Here is a 17,852-nt window from a genome sequence, read left to right as displayed (position 1 = left end):
CGGCAGTTTACCCTCGTGACAGGCCACGCCCCACCCCAGTGGATGCACAGAAACAAGGAGAAGAACACAAGAATGACTAGGTGGTTCCTATCCCTGCAGCCCTTCCATTTCCAGGTACAGCACAGGGCCGGAAGCCAACACGGCAATGCTGATGACCTAAGACGACAGCACTGCCTCTCGTCCCAAGTAGCCCAACCCCATGGTGTTGAGCGGTGGGGCGGGGATATGTGATACAGCATGGCCAGAGGGCAGCAGGAGAGTGTTAGAAGGGAGCCTTATTCCCTGTAGAGGGAAGAAAGTTTGCTATCGATTAATTAAAGCACCTGAAGCCAATTAAAGCACGTGAAGCCAATTAGAGCACCTGAAGTCAGTCACCTGATAACCCCCCCACTGCTTCAATCAAGAGGAGGAGTTGAAGCAGAGTGGATTGGTGTTGGAGCAGAGAGCAGTTTGGAGGGAAACAGAGGAGAGGTTGGCGAAGTGCTGTGGTGGGCTAAGAAGACAAAGACCCTAGGTAAAGGGACATGTGGTTTGTGCAGTGGGAGGGCAGGAAGCCCCACAAGCTGAAGGGAAGGAGAGGGGAGTAGCCCAGGGGAAGGAACTGCTAGTTCAAGTGTTTTACCGCTACCCCTAGGGCCCTGGCCTGGGACCCGGAGTACGGGGCAGGCCCGGGTCCCCCCCTCTCCACTCCCCTCCTCTAGGACACTAGTGAGGCAGTTAATACCCCAGTTCAGGGGCAAGAAATGGCGCCCTGAACCCCCCCCACCCCCGCCCAGAAGAAGAGAAAGCTTGAGACCCATCATAGTAGTGCTGGCAATTTGCCACACAGATATTTTTTTTTAAAGGAAGTTTAAGATTGGGATTCTATTTGGAGTGTTCTCATTGTAGTGTTACACAAAAGGCCATCTTCCAGAACAGTCCATGGGCCCAGCCCTGTTCCCACAAAAATGAAAAGCAAAACTCCTGTTGACTTCAACAAGAGCAACCTCAGAGTCTGTTACTTCTATACAAAGAAAATTCCATTTCTCTTCTCTACTGCGTGTCCTGTCTGGCAGCTCTTGGTCATATTAGCAGTCACACTGGAGTGTGTGCATGGGTGTGAATGACTTTAGTGTGTAGGAATTTGGTGTGACTGGTTACTGTGTGTGTCACACTTCCCAGGGGTTTCCAGGATTGCGAGGCACCTGGCTACCACTTGCCTTGAGTGTGAAGAAGGCTTGCCTGTACTTGCTGGGGTCAACTGTGTGACCCCAGCAGCCTCTAGCAACTCAGGGCCTCCGCAGACATTGCTCTCCCTTCACGGGCTAGTGATAGGCATTTGCCAACCCATGAGCCCTCCTATCCTCCAACCCCTTTTCCAGTGCACACTCCCCAAATTCACAGCTCCGTGAGTCCCAAAGGGACAGTGCCCACTTACCTCAGATTCATGCTCTGCTCAACACACCGCACCTGGATATATTTACAGTAAAAGCACGAAGAAGTTTATTTAACAAAGAACAGAGACTGAAGAAGAAGCAAGTTTGCAGGTTATTTTGTGTATTTGAAAGCTTTGTTTAATTTTTACAGATGTGGTTTTGTCTAATAAATATGTGTGTGTGTGTGAGAGAGAGAGTTTTGTGCATAATACTTTTGTCTGTGTCCTTAGAAGATAGATGGACCGGTATGTTACACATTTGTGTGTGTATGACTTTGTATGGGTGAGATATTTGTGTGTCCATGTTTGTATAGGTAGGCTAGATTTGGGCATGTGGGTTGGAAGAGTGAGTGTGTGTGTGTGTGTTGGGGGTGGGGGGAGGAATAGGGTGCATTGGCAAATGAACGTATCTGTGTTACATAAAAGACCCAGAAATATATTTAAAATGAGAAATATTAATTAATGAATAGTTCAGTTAGTGCCATGAGTAGCGAACACAAACAGGCTTGGAAGAATTCAGACTGAGGCTGTGTCTACAAGACAAGGACATTTGTGTAGCTATGCTAGTGTAAACCCACGGCAAAGATGCAGTTGACACCAGTGTAAGGGGTTTTTCCGTCAGTGTAGGAACACCACTAGCTACGTTGGCAGAAACAGTCTTGCATCAGCGTAGCTGCCTGAGTTAGGTCTGCATAGCATGTCAGTCACGGGTGTGTTTTTTTCATGCCCCCAACTAATGTAGCTATGACATCCTAACTTCTAAGTTTAGACCAGGCCTTTGGGGAGTGGGGTGTGTGTTGGACATAGATGGAGACGGGTGCTGGATTTGTAGGGTGTATCTGCTTGGGTATATGGCAGAGCTGTTTAGGTGTCTGGGTGAGTGAGGTTTGTTCCTGTGCTTGGCACTGCCATGAATGGTGGGCATACAAGTGATTTCAATGGGAGTTAGGTGGCTAATCAGTGAAGGCAGCTGGAAAATCCCACTAGACACCTGTATGTATCTTTGGGCACCAAAATGTCTGGAAGTTGAAGGTAGACAAATTCCTACATTTTTAATGGGGATAGTAATTAAACATTGGGACAGTTTACCAAGTGTTCTGGTGGATTCTCCATCATGGATAATTTTTAAATGAAGACTGGAATCATTTGGGGGCAGTGCTCTGGCTTGGGTTGTACAGAAGATCAGACTAGATGATCACATTGGTCCCTTCTGGCCTTGGTATCTATGAATCCATATGTCTGAAAATCTCGCCTGACGTGATTTGCATAAGGTCATCCAGGAAAGCAACTGGACACGTGTGGGGACAGAATCCCAGCCTCTTGCCTTGCAGCTTTTCTCAATGGACCATCCACCTGCATCTGCCCCAGTATAATTAAAAGCTGCACAAGTAGGCTAGAATCCCCCTTCTTTCTTGTGGCACTGAGAAGTGGGGCTGGGGAACCCACATCACAGCTTAAACCCTTGTTCGCGTCGCCACATATTACACGAGGGTCTCAGGTCTGGTGGGCACAGTGAACCCAGGACCTCTGGGTTCTGAACCCCTCTGGGCTGAGCTAAAATCCCAAAGGCTGTTAGCTCAGGCTATGGCAGACTCATCCATCTCTGAGGTAAAGTAGGAGCTGGGGAAAATGCACACATCGTATTGTAATTAGGTAGAGCAACAGCAGATACATCCCTCAGTTCTCAGATTCCCAGTGCATTCCCTGGATGTGTCCTACACTCATTATAAATGTCCCAGTTTGGGACAGACAGGCTTCAGGCATGCGGAGAAGCTCAAGTGCTGCTTTGCAACTCCAAACCCCATTCCTGAGTGAAGAGATAGCAGAGACATTGACAATCGTACTGGTGACAATGAGCTGGTATTTAATTGGAGGGCATTAATTTGACACAAGAAGAAGTATCTAGAGTGCATGCAGGGTAAATCTAAGGTACCAGATTCTCACAGAGCATTAGAAATTTTAGCTCTTCATTAATTTATTGATCTACTAAAGAGCACATGCAATTAGATTTTTAACGTCCTATATAATGACTTTTGTGAGGGCAATTTGTCAAAAAACAAAGCCGGTCAGAGCGCTCAGACTCATTATCTATCTATCTATCTATCTATCTATCTATCTATCTATCTATCTATCTATCTATCTATCTATCTATCTATCTATCTATCTCAGTGCCTCTCAGGATTTGGCTCTGCTCTGGAAATCCTCATATTAACATATGTATTTTTTCTCTCATGGATCAAACGGCTGCAAGCACCATGGAAGGGGCTAACCAAACTGAAGTGACTGAGTTCATTCTCATGGGTTTCTCTGCATTCCCGGAGCTGCAGTGGATCCTCTTTGTGATGTTCCTGATCATCTACCTCCTGACAATTGCCACCAACACTTCCATCATTGCCATAGTCAGGAGTTGTCCAAGCCTCCACTGCCCTATGTACGTGTTACTCAGCAACCTCTCTTTCCTGGAGATCTGGTACACCTCAGTGACGGTGCCCAAGATGCTGGCTGGGCTTCTGTTGGGGAACAGGTCAATCTCCGTCCATGGATGCATAACCCAGATGTTTTTCTTCTTCTCCATGGGTTCCACTGAGTTCTTCCTCCTAGCGGTGATGGCGTATGACCGCTACTTGGCCATCTGCCACCCCTTGCGCTACTCCACCATCATGTGTAACATCTTGTGCCTCAAGCTGTCGGTGGTTGCTTGGGTGTCTGGCTTCCTGGCCTCCTCCGTCCTCACCGTGGCCGTGTCCAGGCTGTCGTTCTGTGGACCCAATGAGATTGATCACTTCTTCTGCGACTTTGTCCCCCTGGCCAAGCTTTCCTGCTCAGACACGCATCTCAGCAAGCTCGTGTGCTTCACCCTGACATGGGCCATAGCCGGGAGTTCCTTCCTCCTCACCGCCGGTTCCTACAGCTGTGTCATATGGACAGCATGGCAGATGCCTTCAGAGAGTGGTCTCCAGAAAGCTCTGACCACATGTGGTGCCCACATTGCGGTCACAGGCATATTCTATGGCTCAGCCCTTTCTATGTATGCCCGGCCGCCTGTGATGGAGTCCTCTGACATGGACAAGGTGGTGTCATTCTTCTACTGTGTCCTGACCCCACTGCTGAACCCCATCATATACACCCTACGGAACAACATGGTGAAGGAGGCACTGAGGAAACCAATGACAACCTCAGGATTATTTAGGGCCTAAGGAAGAACTTTCCCCAGGTGGCTTCATTATGTGGAGGGGTACCAGGAACTACATCAATCACAAACCTCGCTGAGGTTGGGTGGGAAGCACCCTTCAGTTAGGATGAGTTCATCAGAAGCCTCCCACCTAAGGCAAAAGGAGGTTGTGATCCTGCCCAGGAGTTTGGACTGAGTGAATGGAGGGTTGATGATGAGTATTGTTTGTGTATTGTGTGTGTGTGTGTGTGTGGAGGGGAAAGAGTCCAGGGGAGAGGGGGAGGGGAATGCAGAACACACAGAAACTCATAACATACAGGAACAGAAAGAGAAGCAGAGGCAAAAAAGCAAGAAAGCCAAGCAGTAGCCCGTGAGCCTATTGAGACCCTGGGAAAAGCTAGAAAGAGAAAGTTTTTGGGTTGGTGTTGACTCAAGAGGTTTGAGGCTGTAAGCTAAGAAACTGGCTTTTTTTGTTGTTCTTGTTTTCTCCTGCATTCAGAGAAGTAGGACTTTGTACCTTCCTTGTAAATAAACAAGATTACATCAAGGAAAATACCAGACTGCAGCAATTCTACTTCCAGCTGTAATGTCTCCAGGGTCCCAAAATGTAACTAGATACTTTTTGATCCAAAAGGGGGCAGAAGTATTTGATGAATGCAAAACAATGTTATTCAATCAATCACTGGTTGGCTCTGTGGATGGTATGAAGTTCCAGACATGGTGTGACTCCTGGTAAACAACAATGCAGGCAAGCCTGGAACTCAAGATGTGGGGGGGCTTATCTGTTTGTACTTCTGGTAGAAGCTGATTTCTACAACAGCCACGTAGGGTAAAATCCTGGATTCACTGATGTCAATAGGAGTTTTGCCGTTGATTTCAATTGGGCTAGATTTTCACCCCTCCTGTTTAAGAAGATCTATAATTCCAGATACTGTGTCTGCAGCTGATTGGTAATTTTCCATCAAACCACTTATCGATGGAAAATGAAGTTTCTGGAAAACTTAAATCTTAAACTTAAATCTTCCATAGGAAAATTTTGATTTTGCAAAAATATTCTGATTTTCCTGCTCCAATGCCTTTTTAAATGATCTCTCTACAGTAGATGATTTCACCTAGTGAGACAGAGGGAGCCTTGCACCAGAATAACTCAGATCCCAGTGGCCATGACACTTACCTGATAGGTAGACAATTCTAACCATCAGAGAAGTGACGTTCTGGAATAGCCACACATGGGGAGCAGTGGGGGCAGAAATCCTAACTGGCCTCAAGACTGAGCTTGATAAGTTTATGGAGGGTATGGTCTGTTGGGACTGCCTACAATGGCATGACATATCTGAGGCTATTAGTAGAAAATCTGCCAAACAGCCCGTGATGGGACACTAGATAGGGAGGGCTCTGAGTTACTACAGAGTATTCTTTGGCTGGTTGGTCTCACCCACATGCTCAAGGTCCAACTGATTGCCATATTTGGGGTTGGGAAGGAATTTTCCCCCAGGTCATATTGGCAGAGACTTTTTAGGTGTGTGGGGGGGTCACATTTCTCTGCAGCTTAGGGTATGGCCCATTTGCAGGTTTAAACTAGAGTAAAAGGTGGATTCTCTCTATAACTTATAGTCTCTCTATAACTCTCTGTAAATCATGATGTGAGTGTGACGTTGCAATGCCCTTCTGCCATGTACTTTGGCCAAACTGGACAGTCTCTACGCAAAAGAATAAATGAACACAAAGCAGATGTCAAAAATTCTAACATTCAAAAACCAGTGGGAGAGCATTTTAACATCCCTGGACACTCGATTTCAGACTTAAAAGTGACCATTCTTCAACAAAAAAACTTCAAAAACAGACTTCAATGAGAAACTGCAGAGCTGGAATTCATTTGCAAACTTGACACCATCAAATTAGGCCTGAATAAAGACTGGGAATGGCTGGGTTACTACAAGAAGTAATCTCCCATCAACTGTTGAGTATGGGCCATCCATCTCGTTAGCACTACAAAAAGTAATTTTTACTCTGTTGACATTCACACCTTCTTTTCAACCGTTGGGAATGGGACACATCCACCCTGATTGAATCATTGACCCCCCACTTTGAAAGGCATCCTTTCTTGTGCTGTATATTTATGCCTGCCTACTATAATTTTCACTCCATACATCTGAAGAAGTGGGTCATAGCCCACAAAAACTTATGCTCTAATAAATGTGTTAGACTTTAAGGTGCCACAAGACTCCTCATTGTTGTTGCCCTCCATAGGATTCTATGAAAATATGCTAATAATTGTGAATATAATGTAACTGGAATATGCTTCATGCAAAAGGTCTCTTATACGGCATCATTACAAAGCTTATAATCTACTGAGTGTGGTCATCCTATTTGTATGTATCATTCTTGTATCTGAAACTAGAAATATGAAATATAACTCTGATTTCCTAATGTAATTATGCAAAGTGTGGGCCGTTAATGGTGGTTTGGAATCTTAATGGCTCCCATTAACCAGGACAACTGGTTGTAAATGGCTCTGTTTACTTTTAAGACTTCCTGTACACCTGTGTGCTGGCAAGTGGGTAATGAAGTCTTACAGTGACATGTGATCATGTCACCTGAACTGGAATCCATCTTTAACTTGGTGCTTTTCCATTGAGAAGGAGGGGTGGGAACACAGAGGGACAAAGGATTCCTGCCTTGTGCAAAAGATATATAAGGGGGTGGAAAAGAACAAAGGGGGCTCCAGTCATGAGAAATCCCCTAGCTACCACCTGAGCTAGAACAAGGACTGTACCAGGGGAAAGGATTGGACTTAGACTAGGAAGGAGTCCAGTCTGTGAAAGAAGCTTATTGAAACATCTCTGAGGATGAGATTTTATCTGTATTCAGTTTTCTTACTGTATTAGGCTTAGACTTGTGTGTTTTATTTTATTTTGCTTGGTAATTCACTTCATTCTATCTGTTATTAATTGGAATCACTTAAATTCTCCTTTTCTGTATTTAATAAAATCACTTTTTACTTATTAATTAACCCAGGGTAAGTATTAATACCTGCGGAGGGGGCAAACAGCTGTGCATATCTCTCTATCAGCGTTATAGAGGGTGAACAATTTATGAGTTTAGCCTGTATAAGCTTTATACAGGATAAAACGGATTTATTTGGGGTTTGGATCCCATTGGGAGCTGGGTATCTGAATGCTAGAGACAGGAGCACTTCTTAAACTGTTTTCAGTTAAGCCTGCAGCTTGTGGGGGACATGGTTCAGACTTGGATCTGTGTTTGCAGCAGGCAAGCGTGTCTGGCTCAAACAAGGCAAAGTACTGAAGTCCCAAGCTGGCAGGGAAAATGGGCTCATAGGTAGTCTAGGCACATCAGATGACAGTCCAAAAGGGGTTTCTGTGATCCAACCCATCACAGTGAGGATGTCATAAACTCAGCCAGAAGTAAGGGGTGTATTACAGCAGTGGCTGGGTAAGATTCTGCGGCCTGCAATATCCAGGAAGACAGACGAGATGATCTCGATGATCCCTTCTGGCCTTACAGTCTATGAATCTAAAAGATCTGTTCAAATCTGCCCTCCCACTCAGGGATTGTTGGGGTGGAGGGACTTGAACTAGGAGCCTCCCACATCTCAAGTGAATACGCTAACCACTGGGCTAAACGTTAGGAGGGATTGCTTTTCACCCCCTCCAAAATGATGTAGGTGCCTAACACCAAGGGACGGTTGGCAGCTGAGAATCTCAAGCAGAGGGAGGTGCCTCCCTGCCGATGGGATTAGGAACCTGTCTACAAAAGAGGACTCCCATCTCCTTGCCACCTCCCTGTGGCATCTCCCCACCTAGTGGGTTGCCTTTTGTGAGTCACATTCGTAGCGCCAGTCTCTCACCCGTTGCATAGGGCGCTAAGGCACCAGACTCACGCTTTGTGAGCCCCAGTGATTCTCCAGCTTCCTAAAAGCTAAGTATGGTGATGCTCAGCCTCACCACACCCAAGTTGTTTTGTGAGTCTGTCCCTGGGTTCCTAATTTGGGGGTGTGAGCTCCACCAGGCAGCAGAGCATCTGAAACTGAGGCAATCAGACCTGGAGTGTTGAAACCCCTTATTTCTCCTTGTGACCCTAGTCCTTACTCTTCAGAATTAAAGCGGAGTCTCTGGAGGACAATTGAGAGGTCCAGCTGTGCCCTCCTGGAGAGCCTTCAGCACCTCTTCACTTCAGGAAATGATGTCTTTGCTTTAGGTTAAATCTGGTCAAGAATTATTATGGTGACAAACAACACAAAACAAAGGATTGATACTCATTGCCATGCAAATCTTGAATAATTCCAGTGATGTCAGAGGACTCACACCAACATGTGACTGAAGAATTATGCCCAGTGTGACCGTATGATGTATCAATGTTAGATACTAGTGCTTGGTCCCTTTACTAGGGCTGGTTCAGAAAGGAGCTTTTTGTGGAAAATCCAAGCCTATGAAGTCAATGGGAATTTCACCTCACTAAATTGCATCAGAACATCAGGAGCTTGGCCTTATGGGATGACAATTATAATCATTGAAATGTCAGGCTGGAAGGGACCTCAAGAAGTCATCAACTCCAGCCACTGTGCTGAGGCAGAACCAAGTAAAACTAGACCAATCCTGGCACGGGTTTGCCCAACCTGTTCTTAAAAACCTCCAGTGATGGAGATTCTACAACCTCCTTTGGAAGCCTGTTCCAGAGCGTAGCTACCCTGAGAGTAAAAGAGTTTTTCTTCATATCTAACCTGAATCTCCCTTGCTGCAGATTAAGCCCATTGTTTCTTGTCCTACCTTCTGTGGGCATGAAGAACAACTGATCTCTGTCCTCTTTAAAACAATGTGTTTGAAGACTGTTATCAAGTTCCCCTCAGTCTTCCTTTCTCAGGACTAAACTTTCCCAGTTTTTTCCTCTTTTCTCATGGGTCAGACTTTCTAAACTTTTAAGCATTTTTTGTTGCTTTCCTCTGGACTCTCTCCTGTTTGCCCACATCTTTCCTAACATGTGGCTGTAATAAAATACAGCCCAGACTTTAAAACTTATCTGCTCTTCTGGGAGCCTCCTCAGTAGGCTACTCCCTTCTGAAACCTTTCTCCAGTCCCTTGAGCACACCCCTTTCATGTGGTTGACTCATGCCTCTACTTCTTTCTGGGGTGGGAACCCCACAATCCTACCACTCTGATTGGGACTTTGGGTTACTCCTCCCTGGGCACCAGTTGGGCTACCTGGCAGGTCTAGATGTCCTTTGACTTGGCTGGAGTTCCCCTTTGGAGGCCTGAGGCTAGGAAGAGTTTGCAGTGAAACAGAAGCAGGAGGATTTGTCCAAACGGTGCCCAAAGCTTAGAAAAGCAGATTTAAAATACCTATAAACCATTATCTTTCCTACAGTTGGCATTCCCTGCCAGTAGCTAGGTAGACATAATCCAGCCTTGGTGGTCCCTGTTCTCTCTGGGCACCAAATTACAGCTTTCCCACTACAGCTCCTGACCCTCTGTCTCTCTTTCTTGACTCTGATGCCTAGGCCAAAAGCTTTTAGCAATAACTGTCAGTGACAGCAACAGCAGACATCTTAGTGGAGCAGGGATGGTGTCAGTAATGGGATACTGTGTCCATGTCATCACCACACCAGCACACTAGGAACTAATTGCCCCACCTTGTTGGCACTCTTAGGATGGAGCTGAGAACTCACTGGACCATGGGTAATTCTTACCTCCCCTCTCAGCCCTAGAGTGATTTCTTAAGGACAGAGGTGAGGCACACTGGCAGGGAGTGGGTGTAGGTAAATCACAGAGCCATTGCCATGCTATGTGTGACCTCCAGAAAGCCAAGGACAGCATCCTACAGAGATATCAGCTCTTCCTACCTATACAACTGTTGTGTGTTTCATAGTAATTATTTATAATTCAGGAGCAACTTTGGAGCATTGTGGCAGAAAAACCTGAGAGTCTCTGGATTAAGTTTAGAAGTGTGAGCAACAAGGGTGATGTCGTGCTGGGAGTCTACTATAGACCACTGGACCAGGGGGATGAGGTGGATGAGGCTTTCTTCTGGCAACTCACAGAAATTATTAGATTGCACGCCCTGGTTCTCATGGGAGACTTCAATCACCCTGATATCTGCTGGGAGAGCAATACAGCGGTGCACAGACAATCCAGGACGTTTTTGGAAACTGTAGGGGACAATTTCCTGGTGCAAGTGCTGGAGGAACCAACTAGGGGCAGAGCTCTTCTTGACCTGCTGCTCACAAACCAGGAAGAATTAGTAGGGGAAGCAAAAGTGGATGGGAACCTGGGAGACAGTGACCATGAAATGGTCGAGGTCAGGATCCTGACACAAGGAAGAAAGGAAAGCAGCAGAATATGGACCCTGGACTTCAGAAAAGCAGACTTTGACTCCCTCAGGGAACTGATGGGGAAGATCCCCTAGGAGAATAACATGAGGGGGAAAGGAGTTCAGGAGAGCTGGCTGTATTTTAAAGAATCCTTATTGAGGTTACAGGGACAAACCATCCCGTTGTGTAGAAAGAATAGTAAATATGGCAGGCGACCAGCTTGGCTTAACAGTGAAATCCTTGCTGATCTTAAATACGAAAAAGAAGCTTACAAGAAGTGGAAGATTGGACAAATGACCAGGGATGAGTATAAAAATAGTGCTCGGGGATGCAGGAGTGAAATCAGGAAGGCCAAATCACACCTGGAGTTGCAGCTAGCAAGAGATGTTAAGAGTAACAAGAAGAGTTTCTTCAGGTATGTTAGCAAGAAGAAGAAAGTCAAGGAAAGTGTGGGCCCCTTACTGAATGAGGGCGGCAACCTAGTGACAAAGGATGTGGAAAAAGCTAATGTATTCAGTGCTTTTTTTGCCTCTGTCTTCACGAACAAGGTCAGCTCCCAGACTGCTGCACTGGGCAGCACAGCATGGGGAGGAGGTGACCAGCCCTCTGTGGAGAAAGAAGTGGTTCGGGACTATTTAGAAAAGCTGGACATGCACAAGTCCATGGGGCCAGATGCGTTGCATCTGAGAGTGCTAAAGGAATTGGCGGATGTGATTGCAGAGCCATTGGCCATTATCTTTGAAAACTCATGGCGATTGGGGGAAGTCCCGGACGACTGGAAAAAGGCTAATGTAATGCCCATCTTTAAAAAAGGGAAGAAGGAGGATCCTGGGAACTACAGGCCAGTCAGCCTCACCTCAGTCCCTGGAAAAATCATGGAGCAGGTCCACAAAGAATCAATTCTGAAGCACTTACAGGAGAGGAAAGTGATCAGGAACAGTCAGCATGGATTCACCAAGGGCAAGTCATGCCTGACTAATCTAATTGCCTTCTATGATGAGATAACTGGTTCTGTGGATGAAGGGAAAGCAGTGGACGTGTTGTTTCTTGACTTTAGAAAAGATTTTGACACGGTCTCCCACAGTATTCTTGTCAGCAAGTTAAAGAAGTATGGGCTGGATGGATGCACTACAAGGTGGGTAGAAAGTTGGCTAGATTGTCGGGCTCAACGGGTAGTGATCAATGGCTCCATGTCTAGTTGGCAGCCGCTATCAAGTGGAGTGCCCCAGGGGTCGGTCCTGCGGCCGGTTTTGTTCAATATCTTCATAAATGATCTGGAGGATGGTGTGGATTGCACCCTCAGCAAGTTTGCAGATGACACTAAACTGGGAGAAGAGGTAGATACACTGGAGGGTAGGGATAGGATACAGAGGGACCTAGACAAATGAGAGGATTGGGCCAAAAGAAATCTGATGAGGTTCAACAAGGACAAGTGCAGAGTCCTGCACTTAGGATGGAAGAATCCAATGCACCGCTACAGACTAGGGACCGAATGGCTAGGCAGCAGTTCTGCAGAGAAGGACCTAGGGGTGACAGTGGATGAGAAGCTGGATATGAGTCAACAGTGTGCCCTTGTTGCCAAGAAGCAATGGCATTTTGGAATGTATAAGTAGGGGCATTGCCAGCAGATCGAGGGACGTGATCATTCCCCCCTACTTGACATTGGTGAGGCCTCATCTGGAGTACTGTGTGCAGTTTTGGGCCCCACACTACAAGAAGGATGTGGAAAAATTGGAAAGAGTCCAGCGGAGGGCAACAAAAATGATTAGGGGACTGAGGAGAGGCTGAGGGAACTGGGGATGTTTAGTGTACGGAAGAGAAGAATGAGGGGGGATTTGATAGCTGCTTTCAACTACCTGAAAGGGGGTTCCAAAGAGGATGGCTCTAGACTGTTCTCAATGGTAGCAGATGACAGAACAAGGAGTAATGGTCTCAAGTTGCAGTGGGGGAGATTTAGGTTGGATATTAGGAAAAACTTTTTCACTAGGAGGGTGGTGAAACACTGGAATGCGTTACCTAGGGAGGTGGTGGAATCTCCTTCCTTAGAAGTTTTTAAGGTCAGGCTTGACAAAGCCCTGGCTGGGATGATTTAATTGGGGATCGTTCCTGCTTTGAGCAGGGCGTTGGACTAGATGACCTCCTCAGGTCCCTTCCAACCCTGATATTCTGTGATTCTATGATAGGTGCCAAGAAATTCACTGGGATTCTCAACGCCTCAGTTCAATCACCCAGTCTCCCTGTACAATGAATGGGGTGAGGCAGGCACCTAAAAATGGGATTCACAAAAGTTAGCACACTCAGGGGTTCCTTGTCTAGGCTAGCCAATGGGAGATTCAATCGAGGTTCCTGTCTCTGCTTGGGATGCACTCTCACCTCCTTCATAACTCACAGCTCGGTCGTTTGGGGCACTCACCTAGGAGGTGAAAGACCCAGCTTCAGTTCCCACCTCTGCCTTAGGAAAAAAGGGACTTGAACAGGGACCTGCTATTTCTCGGAATAGCTCTATTACCTCTGGGCTGGGGGATATTTTGATATGAGGTTCCCTAGTTTCTCCTGCTGAAGCCATTCACTTTGGATAAATACTTAAATAGCCATTGGGCCAGAGAGAGAGAGAGAAAGTGCATGACTCTATAGACCGATGGAAGGTGGGCAACCCGTAATCCACTTGTCCTGCTCCAATGAGTCTGTTATATGGCTCTAGAATGAGGGATGGTTTGAGACTGAAGGTCAGACTCCAGTAATGAATTCATAACAGCAGACACACTTTTTAACCAACAACATCCAGGTGGCAATACATGGCTCTCCTGGAAACATCGTATTTAATAGGTGCTTTCTTCATCCTGTCTGCAGAGAGGAACTGTGATGGTTCATAGACTCCAAGGTCAGAAGGGACCATTATGATCATCTGGTCTGACCCCCCTGTGTAACACAGGCCAGAGAAATTCCCCAAAATAATTCCTTTTGAAAAATTGCTCGGAGGAACCCTCCCTGTCTTTGGCTCCCACGTGTTGGCCTGTTTAGGAGGTGTCGAGCAAACAGTAGAAAACCTGCTGTCTTTTTGTTCAAATCTTAATGCCATGGAAATGCCAGAACTCCTGTGAATTTGACAGGAGTCACTCATGGATCCCAGGTTTCAGAGTAGCAGCCATGTTAGACTGTATTTGCAAAAAGAAAAGGAGTACTTGCGGCACCTTAGAGACTAACCAATTTATTTGAGCATAAGCTTTCATGAGCTACAGCTCACTTCATCAGATGCATCCGATGAAGTGAGCTGTAGCTCACGAAAGCTTATGCTCAAATAAATGTGTTAATATCTAAGGTGCCACAAGTACTCCTTTTCTTCATGGATCCCAGTGACTGATTCAGGTCAGAGGAGGCTGGTGAGAGGGCAAAAGAGAAGACATTCAGCATCCTGGGAGAGGAAGAGAGAGAAGGACGCTCATAGCAGTTTGGAAACATCCAGAAAAGAAGATGAGGGGAGAAGGGTAGGGAGAAAGGAGGAGGAGGAAGAGAGGGAGAGGGAGAGGGAGAGAGAGAGGAGATATTGGGACAAGCTCAGATATTATCCTGATTACATAGATAGATAGAGAGAGATGTAAAATGGAGTCACAAAATAACTATGGGATACTCTCTTGGCAATGGCTGCCCAATGTCTGTGATGTGATTTTTCATTCAGGGAGCAATGCACCATGATACCATCCTTGCAAGGTAATGGAAAGGGGACCAGGATAATGCCAAGGGTCTTCACAGCTTCTTTGAGAGACACGTTCACTCTTCACATTTCCAACTCTGAACTCCACCGGTCTACGATATGCCAACCCTTCGCTCTGGCAGATAGAGCTTGCTATTCTTTTGTTGGAAGAATGAGCTCATCATTGCTTGTTTATTGGGGAGTTTGGGTTGCCTGGGAACATCCCAGCAGAGTCTTTCTGAGAATAGGTTTCAGAGTAGTAGCCGTGTTAGTCTGTATTCGCAAAAAGAAAAGGAGTACTTGTGGCACCTTAGAGACTAACCAATTTATTTGAGCATAAGCTTTCGTGAGCTACAGCTCACTTCATCGGATGCATACTGTGGAAAATACAGTGAGGAGATTTATATACACACAGAACATGAAAAAATGGGTGTTATCATACACACTGTAAGGAGAGTGATCACTTAAGATGAGCTATTACCAGCAGGAGAGTGGTGGGGAGGGGGCAGGGGAAGAAAACCTTTTATAGCGATAATCAAGGTGGGCCATTTCCAGCAGTTAATAAGAACATCTGAGGAACAGTGGGGGGTTATGGGGGGGAATAAACATGGGGAAATAGTTTTACTTTGTGTAATGACCCATCCACTCCCAGTCTCTATTCAAGCCTAAGTTAATTGTATCCAGTTTGCAAATTAATTCCAATTCAGCAGTCTCTCGTTGGAGTCTGTTTTTGAAGTCTTTTTGTTGTAATATTACGACTTTTAGGTCTGTAATCGAGTGACCAGAGAGATTGAAGTGTTCTCCAACTGGTTTATGAATGTTATAATTCTTGATATCTGATTTGTGTCCATTTATTCTTTTCATAGAGATTGTCCAGTTTGACCAATGTACATGGCAGAGGGGCATTGCTGGCACATGATGGCATATATCACATTGGTAGATGTGCAGGTGAACGAGCCTCTGATAGTGTGGCTGATGTGATTAGGCCCTATGATGGTGTCCCCTGAATAGATATGTGGACACAGTTGGCAACGGGCTTTGTTGCAAGGATAGGTTCCAGGGTTAGTGGTTCTGTTGTGTGGTGTGTGGTTGCTGGTGAGTATTTGCTTCAGGTTGGGAGGCTGTCTGTAGGCAATGACTGGCCTGTCTCCCAAGATTTGTGAGAGTGATGGGTCGTCCTTCAGGATAGGTTGTAGATCCTTGATGATGCGTTGGAGAGGTTTTAGTTGGGGGCTGAAGATGATGGCTAGTGGCGTTCTGTTATTTTCTTTGTTGGGCCTGTGCTGTAGTAGGTGACTTCTGGGTACGCTTCTGGCTCTATCAATTTGTTTCTTCACTTCAGCAGGTGGGTATTGTAGTTGTAAGAATGCTTGATAGAGATCTTGTAGGTGTTTGCCTCTGTCTGAGGGGTTGGAGCAAATGCGGTTGTATCATAGAGTTTGGCTGTAGACGATGGATCGTGTGGTGTGGTCTGGGTAAAAGCTGGAGGCATGTAGGTAGGAATAGCAGTCGGTAGGTTTCTGGTATAGGGTGGTGTTTATGTGACCATCCTTATTAGTAGTGTCCAGGAAGTGGATCTCTTGTGTGGACTGGTCCAGGCTGATGGTGGGATGGAAATTGTTGAAATCATGGTGGAATTCCTCAAGGACTTCTTTTCCATGGGTCCAGATGATGAAGATGTCATCAATATAGCGCAAGTAGAGTAGGGGCATTAGGGGACGAGAGCTGAGGAAGCGTTGTTGCTGGTAATAGCTCATCTTAAGTGATCAGTCTCCTTACAGTGTGTATGATAACACCCATTTTTTCATGTTCTGTGTGTATATAAATCTCCTCACTGTATTTTCCACTGAATGCATCCGATGAAGTGAGCTGTAGCTCACGAAAGCTTATGCTCAAATAAATTGGTTAGTCTCTAAGGTGCCACAAGTCCTTCTTTTCTTTTTTCTGAGAATATTTTCCCAACGGTCACCAGAATCTGTTTAAGCAGTTGTGCTGCGGCACTTGGAGATCCATGTGAGATAGCAACAATTCATTTCTAGGAAGGTGAGTTAGGAGTTTTCATTGTTGAAATGGACACAGGTTAGTACAAATTTGAACACAAACAGTCTTCATTATAAAAGAGCTCTGAATGGTTAAGGGAGTACAGCATTCAAGCAAAACCACAGGAATGATATATTAACCAGACAAGTGAGAGTTACAAGAGCTCTAATTCCTAGCTTTGTAAAATAGTGAAGTTTTTACTGCCACTTCCAGCAAATTCATTCCTTATCAAAGTGTACCATTTTCTCTCTTGTGTTTTCATGACCATGAAAGAGATTCCTATTTGATTTTCCCCCTTTTATTATTCCTTTTCTTCTTTGAGAACCACCTCCTGCTGGGGTTCAGGCACCAGCAAGTCTGTTTTTGACAGGAACTGCAATTGCCCCTTGTCAAAATGTGGATTTTCACCCCACATCCTTTTTCCTGCTTGATGAATGACCACTTAAACAGGTGATAGTCCTTGTTGACACTTGGCTGAGTCTCCAGCCTTCCTTTTGCCTCTGAGGATCTGTTTGGACTTGTTCCCTAGTCTTAGAATGTGTTTTAGCATTGTTATATGGAAGCATCTTATAACTCTATATACAATATTGCCATATGGATAATAATGCTCAGCAATTTATGATTTTTCAAATGATTCCTCACAAGTCATACTTTGTACAGAATAGTTCTGTAAAAGGGTGAACATGGGGTACATACTGTCACAGTGGGTGGGCAATATCCCTAGCCTGGTGACATAACTTGGGGCAAAATCAGAAATCAAAGTGAAATCTTCAGAGGGGCTATTCTGATTTGAATGTAATCAAAGGTGTTGTATCTGCTCAATAGGGTCATAGGACCTCATAGGACTTGATTTCTGGGCACATCTCAGTGTTGATTGGTCAAGGGGAGAGGAGGAACTACCGCAGAAAATCCTGCCTGTTTCCCAGAGCAGATGATCCGTGGGTACAGGACCTAAATCATGTCCCTCCTAGCACTGCCCCTAACCAGTCTCTTAGCACTTCCTCCAACCAACCAGCCTTAAGGGGGCAAGAACTGATTTTGACATCTGCGGTGTGAAAAGTTTGATAGCAGGAGTGTGAAGAAATTTGTCTAGGTGTGCAAAAGGTGTATTCCATAACTACATTGACACCCCACTTACAGTTTCACAGACTGCTAATTGAGGTAGGCTCTCAAATGCTGCTCAAGGTCAATGAGAGTTGGTTGACTCCAA

At 45.6% G+C, this 17,852-nt stretch overlaps 1 protein-coding gene across 1 annotated transcript; it reads left to right on the top strand.

Moving 5' to 3' along the window:
- Nucleotides 1–3,669: 3,669 nt before the first annotated feature.
- Nucleotides 3,670–4,611, top strand: LOC311529447 (olfactory receptor 11L1-like; the record flags this gene model as incomplete). Its single annotated transcript, XM_084645420.1, has 1 exon — nucleotides 3,670–4,611. The coding sequence occupies one exon, from the start codon at nucleotides 3,670–3,672 to the stop codon at nucleotides 4,609–4,611; it is 942 nt and encodes a 313-aa protein (XP_084501546.1).
- Nucleotides 4,612–17,852: the final 13,241 nt, after the last annotated feature.

The sequence above is a fragment of the Lepidochelys olivacea genome, assembly GCF_965140295.1.
Source record: "Lepidochelys olivacea isolate rLepOli2 genome assembly, chromosome: 13".
In the NCBI taxonomy this organism is placed as follows: Eukaryota; Metazoa; Chordata; order Testudines; family Cheloniidae; genus Lepidochelys; species Lepidochelys olivacea.
The sequence above is the reverse complement of the archived record's forward strand: the minus strand, read 5'-3'. Positions and strand labels throughout refer to the sequence as shown.